Source organism: Coptis chinensis, chromosome 1 (assembly GCF_015680905.1).
Source record: "Coptis chinensis isolate HL-2020 chromosome 1, ASM1568090v1, whole genome shotgun sequence".
NCBI classification, from domain to species: domain Eukaryota; kingdom Viridiplantae; phylum Streptophyta; class Magnoliopsida; order Ranunculales; family Ranunculaceae; genus Coptis; species Coptis chinensis.
The window spans coordinates 2631881-2644627 of record NC_141456.1 but is presented as its reverse complement, the minus strand read 5'-3'; the positions used below and the strand labels follow the sequence as shown (position 1 = coordinate 2644627).

Below are 12747 nucleotides of genomic sequence, written 5' to 3'. Positions count from 1 at the left end.
AATGTGACGAAAAGCCCTGACAAACATCAAAATTACAGCAAATTTGAAATTGACGACTATTGCGAGATATTGCCTCCACTTTAATAGGGCATCACAGTTAAGTCTGAAAAAGTAAAGAATAAAAAATAAAAAATAAAAAAACTATTCCATCCAAAAATATTGTTGATATGGTCCCGCCAGTACCTTATCGCCCACGTATCGATTGCTAGTCGCCATCCATCACATGCAACCTGCAGAAAAGCCACATGGTCGTGGAATTGTCTAGTCGGATTTTCATATAATTTTCTAAATTATGATGCATGTATGTTGGATAATGATTAGGAATGTAGGACACACTCAAAAAACAAAACGAGAGATTGATTCGAAAAAAAGAGAGAAAAACACTGAAAGGAGAAAATGTACTGTACATATATTTTTTTCCCTAAACTAAAAGAGTCCCAAATTTGAAGTTTATTTAAATGCTATTTTCTTTTTCTTTTTTTACTTCTTTCTCCCTAACCCAATTAATCAACTACTTAAACCACCACTTGCCCCTAAGTTAAGCGCTCATGCTTTGAAAAAGGTTTATGCATATTAGAAATTCTGTTCTTAGATCATGCTATGACATTCTAATGTAGTAAAGTATATTATGAAATTTGAGAAAAGGGTGGAAAAATTAAGGAGAAGAACAAATATGAGAAGTATTGAACTTAATAACTCCAAGAGGGGCAAATAAATATGAATTATCATTAATCAAAAGACACATGTCTAGTGATGGCACTTTGGCTAGTTGAGGAAAAGTAGTTTAGTGCATTCATACTTTCACAGGCATTTATGAAAATTAGGGTTTACGGAAACTGTCAAAATGTGATATATATACCTTTTGTGCCGAGTCTTGTAAATTACAATTTTTATCCAAAGTGTTTCCATCAAATTCTATGTCCATTCAATTCGTTAGAGGCGAAAAACATTTGATGTTGATTCCCAGTAAGAAAAGACGTCACATCCCTATCTAAAATTCTTAATTTTTGTGGTAATCATATCCTCAATTAATGAGGGACATATCATATCTTATTATAGTTCATATTTTTAAATTGTTGATGTTAACAATCTGGACTAATATTTCTTACTTGTTGACATATAAAGTTATACCTAAAATATAAACTACACAAGAATCAAATACCTTATTTTAATATAGAAAAAAAAAAACAAAGAAAAGAACGGTTAAGTGAAAAAGGCATACAATTTGGCTTAATTATGTCTAAACTTGAAAAAATATATATATAAATCTCTACACTATATGATAGGCGGGTATTCCGGAAGCCCCCTCAACTCTCGAATAGGCAAATTGCAATCTCTCTTTTGTTATTATTTAGTCATTCCTCCGATCTGGGATCAGCTAAATACTATGAAGTATGAATTTGTGGGTTAACACCATCCAGTAAAAATTTGTGGTCTGGTTCATCTCGCTATCCTGAGTTGCGAAAGACAAAACAAAAGAGAAATATTGAAGTGAGAAATGCTCGTGCGAAAAAATAATAGTCAAATTAAACAAGTGGTGACTCGGAGTCACGAGTGTCGTTTATGATGTCTGTCTCACGAGTTTAGCCGGCAGGGATTCTCAACAGTGTGGTGGAACCTACACATCAGAGAAGTATGGGACCACAGTGAGTGAACGGGAATCTTTACAACCCTCAAAAGGCCGTCTTCCCATAGTGACATCTCCGCTCTTCTCCACGCTGCTGCACATACATCAATTTCACCACATCTAAGTATCTAACTAAATTTAGCTCTGGTTATTTTGTTTACCCTGCGTACTATTTGGAATTCAAACTTCACAGACCATGACATCTTTTATCTCCCTGGCGGCTGTGTGCCTGTGGATAGTCGATGTACCGTTTTACACCTGGAAAGTCGAAACATAAGCTACAGCCTACAAATACATGTTGTTTTCTTCTTTTAAGAGTATTCCCAATGAATATCAATGTTATGGCTCAATTTTTCTTCCTTTCTACCGTTTTAGTGAAAAACAAAATGAGATTGTTCAATGCAAAAGTGAATATTAATCTCGAACGGGATGTTGGATTTCATCTGAATGTAAAAATCGAAAAAATGCGTTGGACGGAATGAAACATTCCGTCTGAAATTTAAAAAAAAAAAAAAAACGCAAGACGGAATGAAATATTCCGTCCGAAAAAAAAAACAATTAAAAAAAACACACAAGACGGAATCTAACATCCCGTCCGAAGTTAACAACTCAACACTATCTCGATTGAAAGTTTCAACTTCGTTTTGACTTTAAAAAATAATCACCTTGATATTCACTTTTGTATTAGGCAAAAAATTTAAACCATAAAGAGGTGAATATTGTCACATTCCCACCATAACCACCTACATTGGGAATGCTCTAATAAAATTACAAGTAAATTAAATGTAGATATATACTCTCATACACAAAATTTATATTTACACGTACATATGATTATTTTTAATTAAAGTTGATTGGGATGTTTGCAGTCAGTCAAGACGAACTTGTTTGGCCCAAGTCATTCTCTATCAATTACAGCTTACTGATTAGATAAAAAAATATTGGTTATTGATTAGATTCTGTAGGGAAATTGGTCTCCCTCAAGTCTCAGACGGGATTTTTCAATATTTAAAAGGAGCTTTGATTGAGATTGTAGTGAAGGTGACGGCTTGTGGGTCCATAGAATTTAGATTTAAGATAGAACTTTGATACACACGCGCCAATGATGCAAAGTCTTCCCAGATCTGAAATAGCAAAAGAAGATTAGTCTTGTAGAGTAGTCAGCTTGTTATAAACCAACGCTAAACAAGCGCAATTTATTTGAAAGACTTTCCTAACCATTTTATCATGGTTAAGTAGATCCTATTTGACTTGGTAAGTGGACGGCCATTCTTTCAATATTTGGCCTAATACTTCAGCCACCTGAGGGCTCCATCATTTGAAAAATCTATCCTGTTGGATTTTTGCTACTTCTCACAGGAACATCTGCAAAAGAAACGTAATTTTACCAAATATTCGTATCGGTATTGATCTCAGACTTTGCTACCCAACTATCCTTAGAGGCTAGAGGATCGCTGCAAGCAGGGGTGGGCAGCTGCACCTCCTGAACTTTCCAAAAAAAACAAAATTACAGTCATGTCTCAATTTACTGTGTCGTGCATTTGTTTTTATTTTAATTTCCAAACGTGCAAAACTTTGCTACCTTTGAGAGCACCTTGTTCAAACTTAGAGTAGAAAAAAAATAAAACGCCCTCGTTCCTAATCTGTTTCACAAAAACTCAAAACTCAAATACAAAACCTTGTACATGGCTTCTATTATTGTCTGGCTTGTGTGGCTTGGCTTGCTAATTACTTCAAATTTATTCTACCAATCACTACTCCCATTGAAAATATTTTCAGCTTTGTATATTGTAAAGAATCGACTCCAGAATTGTATAGGAAATAAGTGTTTGAACATATTTTCAGCTTTGTATATTGTAAAGAATCGACTCCAGAATTGTATAGGAAATAAGTGTTTGAACGTTATTTAGTAACATACATTGAGAAAGAGATATTTAAAAACATTGATTATAAAGCAATTATGGTTGCTTTCAGAAAATGGATACTTACTATGTACATTTGTAATTTATTTGTTTGATTTAATTAATATACACATATTTGGAATTTCCGATTTTTGGTATAATTAATTTTGTGTCGCTTTTCTAATGAGTTGGCATATTAATCTGCCTACCCTGATATAAAATCCTGGCTCCATAAAATGGTAACTCAACAACCCCTATAACATATTATCACAAATATCACTCACCTAATTCACTTCTACTGTCTGTAAAATTAGCTAAACGATTTTAAGGATGAGCAGTTGTCATAAAATAAGACGATTAGAGTAATAGCTCTGCAGTCATTCGTAATGTAAGAATATAGATGCGATAAGAATATAATGTGATACAACAATCCAACTTTAATGGAGGGGAAACTGATTGCCAAGCTTCGTCACACTCCACAAACTCCTTCAACCGTCAGAATTTTGATCAGTTTAGTATTACTTTTCAAAACCTTCCTCTATTTTGATCAGTTTAGTATTATTTTTCAAATCCTTCCTCTACAAATCCTTGATTCCTGAAGCAATTTGATTCTTATTTGCAAGGAAGGGAAGGGCTTATAAGAGGTTTAAGATCATGAGATCAACGTGTTCAACTTGTGAAGCAAAAGACAGTAGTAGACAATGTTGCTACTCACATTCACCCCATATACACCATCTACCCCAACAAAAGTGCTGAAAGTATCTCTCCCATAGTCTTCTCAGGCACGTTACATTGACTGTCCAATTCCACCCCCGACTCCAGAACCGCAGCATCCAAAATCAGTTTTCTCTTTGCAATTTCAAAAACATTCTCATCAACTGTGTCCTTTGTAACAAGCCTGAATAGGAAACAACAATTGAATAATATAGTGTGCCAGAATATGATTAATATTGGAATTTGAAGGGAGGTCATTGAAGAACACACACCTATATACAGTGACTGGCTTTGTTTGGCCTATACGATGGCAGCGGTCTTCTGCTTGCCGGTCAATCTGTGGATTGAAATCCATATCATGTACGATAACAGTGTCTGCTCCAGTTAAATTCAGTCCTTGCCCTCCAGCTCTTGTTGATAGCAAGCATGCAAAGATAGATTTATCATTGTTGAACGTGTCGACTATGTTCTGCCTTTCGGTTACCTGGGTACTGGAATTTAAACAGGGAAATTGATGTAGATTGTCATCTTTAACAGAAAAGAGTGTTAATGACTACAAAGACACAGCAATTATGCATACATGCACACGCTGACAAACGAACCACACCCTCTATATTGAGACTAAGTGAGTGAATGCGAAGTAGTAACTCTTAAAAAACTATTTTGTGCAACCTCCAGTGCTTGCCACTTGGAACTGAGATAACAACAAAAGACATACAAATTTGGTCCATCCCTTAAATATAAATCCAGGCTTTTACTTACTCGTAAGCAATGGATACAAGTGCTTGAAAACTCGGAAAAATGTAACTCAACCTGGTAATAAAGCTCAATAATAATGCAATTTATCATTTGATTTTGGAAGCATGATTTTGAAATACGTCCATGAGGGATGACACTGTGACAGTATGATAAGCTAAAGTACAATGCATGCTACCTTCCATCAAGCCGTTTGTATGTAACTCCAATGACATCCAATGTCCACTCCAGAATATCAAGCATTGAGGTCCACTGGCTAAAAATCAGCACACGGTGACCACCTCTTTGTAGCATAGGTAAAAGTTCAGCCAACACCTGCAGCATAAGTATCATAATAGTTATTTTAACACATAACTCTAAAATAGAAGAAGAAGAAGAAAAATCGCAATATTAATATTTCCGTTGAATCAATGTATATGTACTGAAATCATATCACCCTATTTCCCTGAGAAGTAGTAGCCTCTGATACAAGTTACTACATGTGATTCCACAATTTTTTTAAAGGAATTGTACGAAAAAAAGAAATTAACGAGTAAAAGTAATTGACAAATTAAAGCTAATTTCTTTTTTAAGGGAATCATACAAAAACAATAATTTTTTCAAAAAAATTAAAACTAGCGAGTAAACTGACCTCACATTTCGCTGAAGCGAAGGCGTGTTCATCTCCCAATATTCCTTCTTCTTCGGCACCAAGATATGACAGTAAAAGCTGCAAAGAACAGCGTAAATGATACTAGACTTACCATATGCCAGAGCATTACAGCAAGTACCAAAATAATTGAAAATTTTGGACTCCAAAATTGAATGAAAATATTCAGGTTAGAGGAAAAACACAACTATTGCTAATCAAACCAGTATTCTGAAAGTTTTATTTATAATAAATTGTGCGTATGAACCTAATCATATTACATATACACTTACAAAACAACCAAATAGACAAAACAAGGTAAAGGAAAAGGAAATGATAGAAAATAATTAAAATAATAACACTAAAATAACAATAATAAATACTTGAAACTGGACAAATCGTAAAACCAATAATAAAGTAGCAAATGGAGGATCAAGAACATGATTTACCTGATGAATGGAGAAATCGTTGTAACTTTTGAGTTCATTTATCACTCTTTCTAACGTGCATTCAAAGCCAAATGCGCCTTTTGGATACAACTTTCTAGCAAAACGAACAACATCTTGATCACTATAAATACGCCTCACCAATAAAGGATGATTAGCAATCTGAAAAAGTATAAGCGTATGGAATCAGAACTGAAGGACCTCAATCACAGCAGGAATATACAAACACAAAAATATCAGCACCTTACGAAATTGAAAAAAGTAGTTGGAAATCTGACGTCGTGGAAGAAATGCCTCAACACTATTAGATGTAACATCTGAAAGCTTTGACATACGTGCTCGGGAAGCTGCACGATACTCCTCAATGGCCTCTTTATATGCTTGATCCTGTTGTTTCGCCATAGGCACACACTTAACCTGAAGTAAGTTTTCCTTAGATCAGCATAAGTACAGTAAAATGAATGGAAAGAATAGCAAAAGGCAACGAACGTCCCATATACAAGGTTAGGTATCCAAAGAACATAAATGATCAATGTTGTAAACTTAAATAGGTAAAAGTAATCCAGTATACCTGCTGTATCTTTGGTGTGAGTTGCTGCATAACATCAGATTTCAAACGTCTCAATATAAATGGTCCCAATATGGACTTTATCCGAGTAATTAACTCTTTATCTTCTGCACTTAATAGTTTTTTTAGATCCACGTCTCCAGTTTGAAAGAGATCGGGCATCATGAATTCCAGCAATGACCATAACTCCTGAAAAATAATAAATTAGGTCTCCGACAGTGGCATCATAGCATGCATTTTGTTTAGGACCAAACCCAAGTGCAAACAAAGAGATACAGGAACACATCCAAACGTTGACAATGGTGTTATTCCAAAATAAAGGTGTAATACCACCCCCAATACATTACCTCATTACATCAGTGAACGCAAGTAAAAGTGTTCCATGAAAATCTTGTTTTGTCAAGCTACGCTGTATAGAAACTATTTCAGTCTGTCATATATTAATTTCCTTAACCTTCAATTGTAATGCACAACCTTGATCTAAATTAAGCTCAAAATGTATAATTCAATATATGCAAATATAAAATATTACTACCCAACTTCTATGCAAATATTAGTTCACGAAAGAGATCGGGTATCATGAATTCCAGTAATGACGATAACTCCTGAAAAATAATACATTAGGCCTCAGACAGTAGCATCATAGCATGCATTTTGTTTAGGGCCAAACCCAAGCACAAACAAAGAGATACAGGAACACATCCAAACGTTGACAATGGTATTATTCCAAAATAAAGGTGTAATACCACCCCCAATACATTACCTCATTACATCAGTGAACGCAAGTCTAAGTGTTCCATGAAAATCTTGTTTTGTCAAGCTACGCTGTATAGAAACTATTTCTGTTTGTCATATATTAATTTCCTTAACCTTCAATTGTATGCACAACCTTGATCTAAATTAAGCTCAAAATGTAAAATTCAATATATGCAAATATAAAATATTACCACCCAACTTCTATGCAAATATTAGTTCACGGAAGGTATATTTCTAATTACAATAATGATTTATCAAGACAAATGCCATCTGCGAAAATGTATAAAAGAACACAGTGAGGTAGAGACTGCTCAAACGCGAGGGACCCTACTTGTCATGTCACATTAACAGAATTACTATTACACATGAACTGATATTATACAAGCTTTTGAAGACTTTCTCCAACATGGAACTGAATACCCGAAGTTCAACAAAGTGCAATAGCCCATAAATGCAGCTTCTATGATCGATATCAATGAAAATGAATGCACAAGCAGCTGAAAACATCCTGGTTTTTAAAGTATACTGGCCTACCAGTTAGCATCTTAAGTGGACTAAAACCCCAAATAATAGATAAATTTGCTTGAATGCACACATATGAGAAAGCAAAATAACACTCCATAACAACCAATGTGACTAAATATCCTGACAATCTATTCATATCTCCTAATTTCAGGTATCACAAGAGTTCAACATGCTAATCTTGAAATTCATGCATATATCGTTTCATTATTTTATTATGCAATTGCATTTATACACATATAAAGTAGGTACTTCCGATTTTTAATGATACGCTCAGTGTATAATGAACACACACATACACGCATAGTGCATGCATAGATACACACATTCATGACTCATGCATAGTATCTATGCTCAGCGTTCCGGACCCCTAATGCATTATACAGCATATGATATATGTCACTGACTCACTGCAAGGATGTTTCTGGATTTATTGTCAAACAATTTGAAGAACATACCATCAGAATATGAAGATTTACCGTAGAGTAGAGCAACCATTGCCTTAATATAGAATATGCCATAACAAACATAAACAGAAAACTTGAAGGAGAGATTACATGAAGATCATTTTGGAGTGGCGGCCCCTGTAAGCATAAGGCGCTGATTAGCATTCTGTGCTACAGACATCAGATTTTTCCACCTATAGCTGTTTTTATCTTTCAACGCATGAGCTTCATCCATCAGGACACAGCTCCATCGACAACGCTTCAGAATCTTACGGTCATCTTTCTGCTGCGCGCTGCAAGAGTATTGGTTACAATCTAATACTTGATATCCAACAAGAAATTTCCAGGAGGACAACAAACCTGTGTCTTTCAAATAGTGAATAACAAACTAAAAGCACATTGAATGGAGGTCGCCGACCAGACTTGGCAAATGACGTCAACACCTTCAAATGGGCTACTCGTCCAGCCCCATGAAACTGTAATACAGAAAATGATGGGCACCACTTCTTTAACTCTCTTTCCCAGTTCTCTAATAGAGAAGCAGGGCATACAATTAAGTGGGGACCTGGATCATTGTCCAAGTGTTTCAACAAAGTAAGATATGTGATAGCCTGGGAGACAAGAGACCCGTAAAATGTTAAGCACGAAATGCCATAAAAAAGACTACTCATACGGCAAAAGTCACTGATACCCTTCATACCTGAATGGTCTTACCAAGGCCCATCTCATCCGCCAAGATAGCTGCAAGAGAGATAACTTAGAACATGCCAGAACAAGTCTCTCAAAACTGTGCCTGGACTGATAATATGAAATAGTGAACGAAATCACATTCAAGCATTTTCAGGCAATCTTAGATACAACATCACCGATAATACCAAACGTAGATACAATCTTAGATCCAACATCACCGATAATACCAAACTGTTCTTATAACCACTTAACTATGTTTAGTTAATACCAAACTTTTTTTGATTTTCCGATGATAGTTCATACCAAACTGATGTCAATCAAACAAGTAGGATAGAAAGATTTGGGAAATTAAGATCTTGCATCATAAGCATAAGCGGTGGCTAATATCTATTGCAACTTACAAGAAAATGCACATAGTTATATTATTACTGAAAACAACCGGACATGGTCATAAGAGGAGATCCCGCATAGACAGAGAAAATGAATACTTGTTGTAAGCTGTATCACTAGACCATTATTTTCTAAGCTCTTCAGTGCAGTTCTCATATATCCTGCTGTTACTTTACACAATCTTCCCGTTTTTATGTTCTCCAATTGTTTCTCTACTGACTAGTGAAGGCAACATCTGCAAGAGAGAAGCCAGGACACTCATTTTAAGTGGTCCAAAAGCGAACCCTTGCTACCCATACAGCTTATTCGCCAAACATGATGCCTTCAAGGTTAATCATTTCCATCACATTACAACTATAGTAAAACCCAGGTAAGGATCAGCGTTTAAGATATGACAGTTACTCCAACTCACTATGTCAGGTTTGTACCTGGAAATGGCAGAGAAAAAAACTGTGATGGTATCTTAGCAACACTGCCGTTTGACACGGAGATGATCTAGTTGAATTCCTAAACTTCTCTTGGACATAAAGGCTATTCTTTAAAAACTCTTATAAAAAAACAAGGTTTGATAGTAAATGGCATGGGTGGACTGGTAGACAAAACACTCTTAAAAAGATAAGAATCAAACAACCACCCATTGCCTCAAAAAGCGTTTCCTATAAACCAATCCATCAACCATAAAAACACATGACTTCAAATAGAACTGAACCACATAATGGCACCAAAGACGAAACCTACAGGAGGAAAGAATGAAGTCCCACAACCCAAGGATGATTTTCAACTGACTCAATTATCAACTATAGCTACCATTTAGATTAGTTTCGGATTTTCAGTAATCATGGTGTTATTTTCTACTCTAAGCATCACCACTATGAATCCCCTAATCACTTTCCCAACTCCAATATCTAGTAACATTACAATCTCTTAACAAAGTTTGGTATCTATAGATGTATCTAGTGAAACATTTAGTCCACTACATAAGGGGTCTAATAACATGGGCCATAAACGTAATTGTTTCTATCCAGTAGTTTACACTTCACTTGATGTAGTTGTTTGGCAACAAAGAAAGTCCTCTTCACCACAAATGTGAACTTTTATATATTAAATTTAGCTTGAATATGCAAAGCATTAAAGTTGTAAACTTTACTTCACATTGCATCCTACATTCCTAATGCACGAAACCAAAAAACAGCTGTAGTATGTAAATAAACATATACCTCCTGCGACATTTTTCCTATGCAACAAAAGAAGAAAGTTAACACCAACAAGCTGATAAGGTTTAAGAACAGGCTGAAAATCTGATTCTTCAATTTCACAAGCTGCATTAATATCCTCCTGTAAAACAAAACCAACAACCGAATTCTAACCTCTACTTTTCAACAAAATCATAATTACATCAGTCATACCTGTGTAACAATCCTAACACTAGAATTCTCAACTTCAGCATATCTATCACAGTTACACATAGAAGAGCCATATAATTCTTTCCTTAACTCCTCAGATATTTTCGAACATTTTCGCAACGCCATCCCAACAACATCATTTTTGTTATTCTCATCCACCTCCACCTCCACCTCCACGTCATCACAATCATCATCACTATCATCTACAGAAAAAATCTCAACTTCAGATGAAGACTTAATTTCACAAACCTCCACGTCATCATCATCATCATCACTATCTTCACTGATTATAAATCTTCTACCTCTATTTCTATGTGGTCTTATTTCTTCAACGTCGTCCACGTCATCATCTTCTAAACTTTCTTTTATTCCGGTTGATATTTCGCCGTTTTTCGGACGATATGAAAATGATTCGATGGGTGGTGGGGGTGAGTTTTTGTTTAAAATTCGGGATGGGTTAAATGAGTGCTTCTCCCACTGGTCTGGGGAAATTTCGTTAATGTGACGCTTCTTCATTTGGAGGGTCTAGGGTTTTTATTTTTTCTTTTTATTTTTCTTTTGGGTGGAAGAAATAAATAGATTGGGAATTTTGAACAAAAAAATTTAAGCACTTTTTGAGACAAGTGCAAAAAGGCGGGTAAAGAAGTAATTGGTTGGGGTTTTGGTGAACGTACGCATTTTGCGTAATTTGCGTATAAGACCGACACAATGATTTATGAATCTCAACTACAATGTGTACGGTCTGGTTCAGTTTCAGTTTTGAGCTTGATTAAGAAATTTGGGCTTGTGTTGGATTGGTCCAATTTGTCCATTGGCATTCTTAAGGAATTGTCCAACCTGTAAAAGGAATAAGGCCATGTATATCAGGTCTTAGTATTTGGTCCGGTCCATTTTATGAATTGGAGCCACAACTAATGAAGGTGGATTGTAAAACCAAAAAATCCGTGTATAGTAGATATTTGGGGAAAATAAAAACATAACTAAAAAAAAAAAAAAAAAAGGAATTGGGTCATATTCTCCATATTGTTTACTAACTTCACTCTATGACCCCAACTCATCTATTCTTTCGACAAAATTAAAATCACAATTCATACTCACCCCACCACAAACAATCCACTATTATCTTTAAGTATTTTCGAATCGGTTGAAATCAATTAATCAAAATTTGTTGTTAATTTTAAGTTGGGTGTTTTGTTTGTGGGTTTGAAGAAAATTCTTTTGTATTTTTATAGCGTCATGAATTCAAAGAAGATCTTAGAAGATTGGATTTGTTGTCTACTTTGTGATAATAAAATTTAGGAGAATTTTGAGTTAACCCCCCACAGATGAGTAGCAGTTTGACTAAACCCCCCATTTTTAAAATCATTTGAGTTTGCCCCCCACTCAGTCAATTTTTGTGTAGAATGAGGCGTTGGTATTTTAGCTATTGACCATTTTACCCTTATGAAATATTGCCACCCACATTAACACGTTAAACCTAGCTTTGCGAAAACCCCCCAAACGTTACCATTATTTAATTCTTGCACTCTCTCTCTCTCATTTTTTACATAATACCCATTTTGCCCTTTATGTTGGGTTTCCGCCACATTAAAGCGTAATACCCATTTGGGAAAACCACCCAAATATTGCCCTAATCTAACTCTCTCTCTCTCTCTCTCTCTTCTTGATTCGATCTCTGTATGTGGAGATTGTTGGTAAGTCTCTCTTGATTTCTCTCGATCTCAGTATGTGGAGATTACATTTTTGTTTCATTTTTTTGTACTCATAGTCTCTCTCTCTCTCTCTCTCTCTCTCTCTCTCTCTCTCTCTCTCTCTCTCTCTCTCTCTCTCTCTCTCTCTCTCTCTCTCTCCTCTTTGTTTGTGTTTTGGTTTTAGGGTTTAGGTTTTACTTGTAAGGGGA

General features: G+C 35.4%; 1 protein-coding gene across 1 annotated transcript; it reads right to left on the bottom strand.

The window, feature by feature from the left end:
- Window positions 1-3850: 3850 nt before the first annotated feature.
- Window positions 3851-11498, bottom strand: LOC147521278 (protein CHROMATIN REMODELING 19-like). The gene is given in 13 exon segments (XM_086603941.1): window positions 3851-4426; window positions 4515-4733; window positions 5177-5313; window positions 5630-5707; window positions 6076-6234; window positions 6316-6489; window positions 6644-6829; window positions 8476-8496; window positions 8498-8657; window positions 8725-8975; window positions 9065-9105; window positions 10662-10779; window positions 10851-11498. Coding segments are annotated over 13 exon segments (2220 nt in total). The 5' UTR covers window positions 11364-11498; the 3' UTR covers window positions 3851-4263.
- Window positions 11499-12747: the final 1249 nt, after the last annotated feature.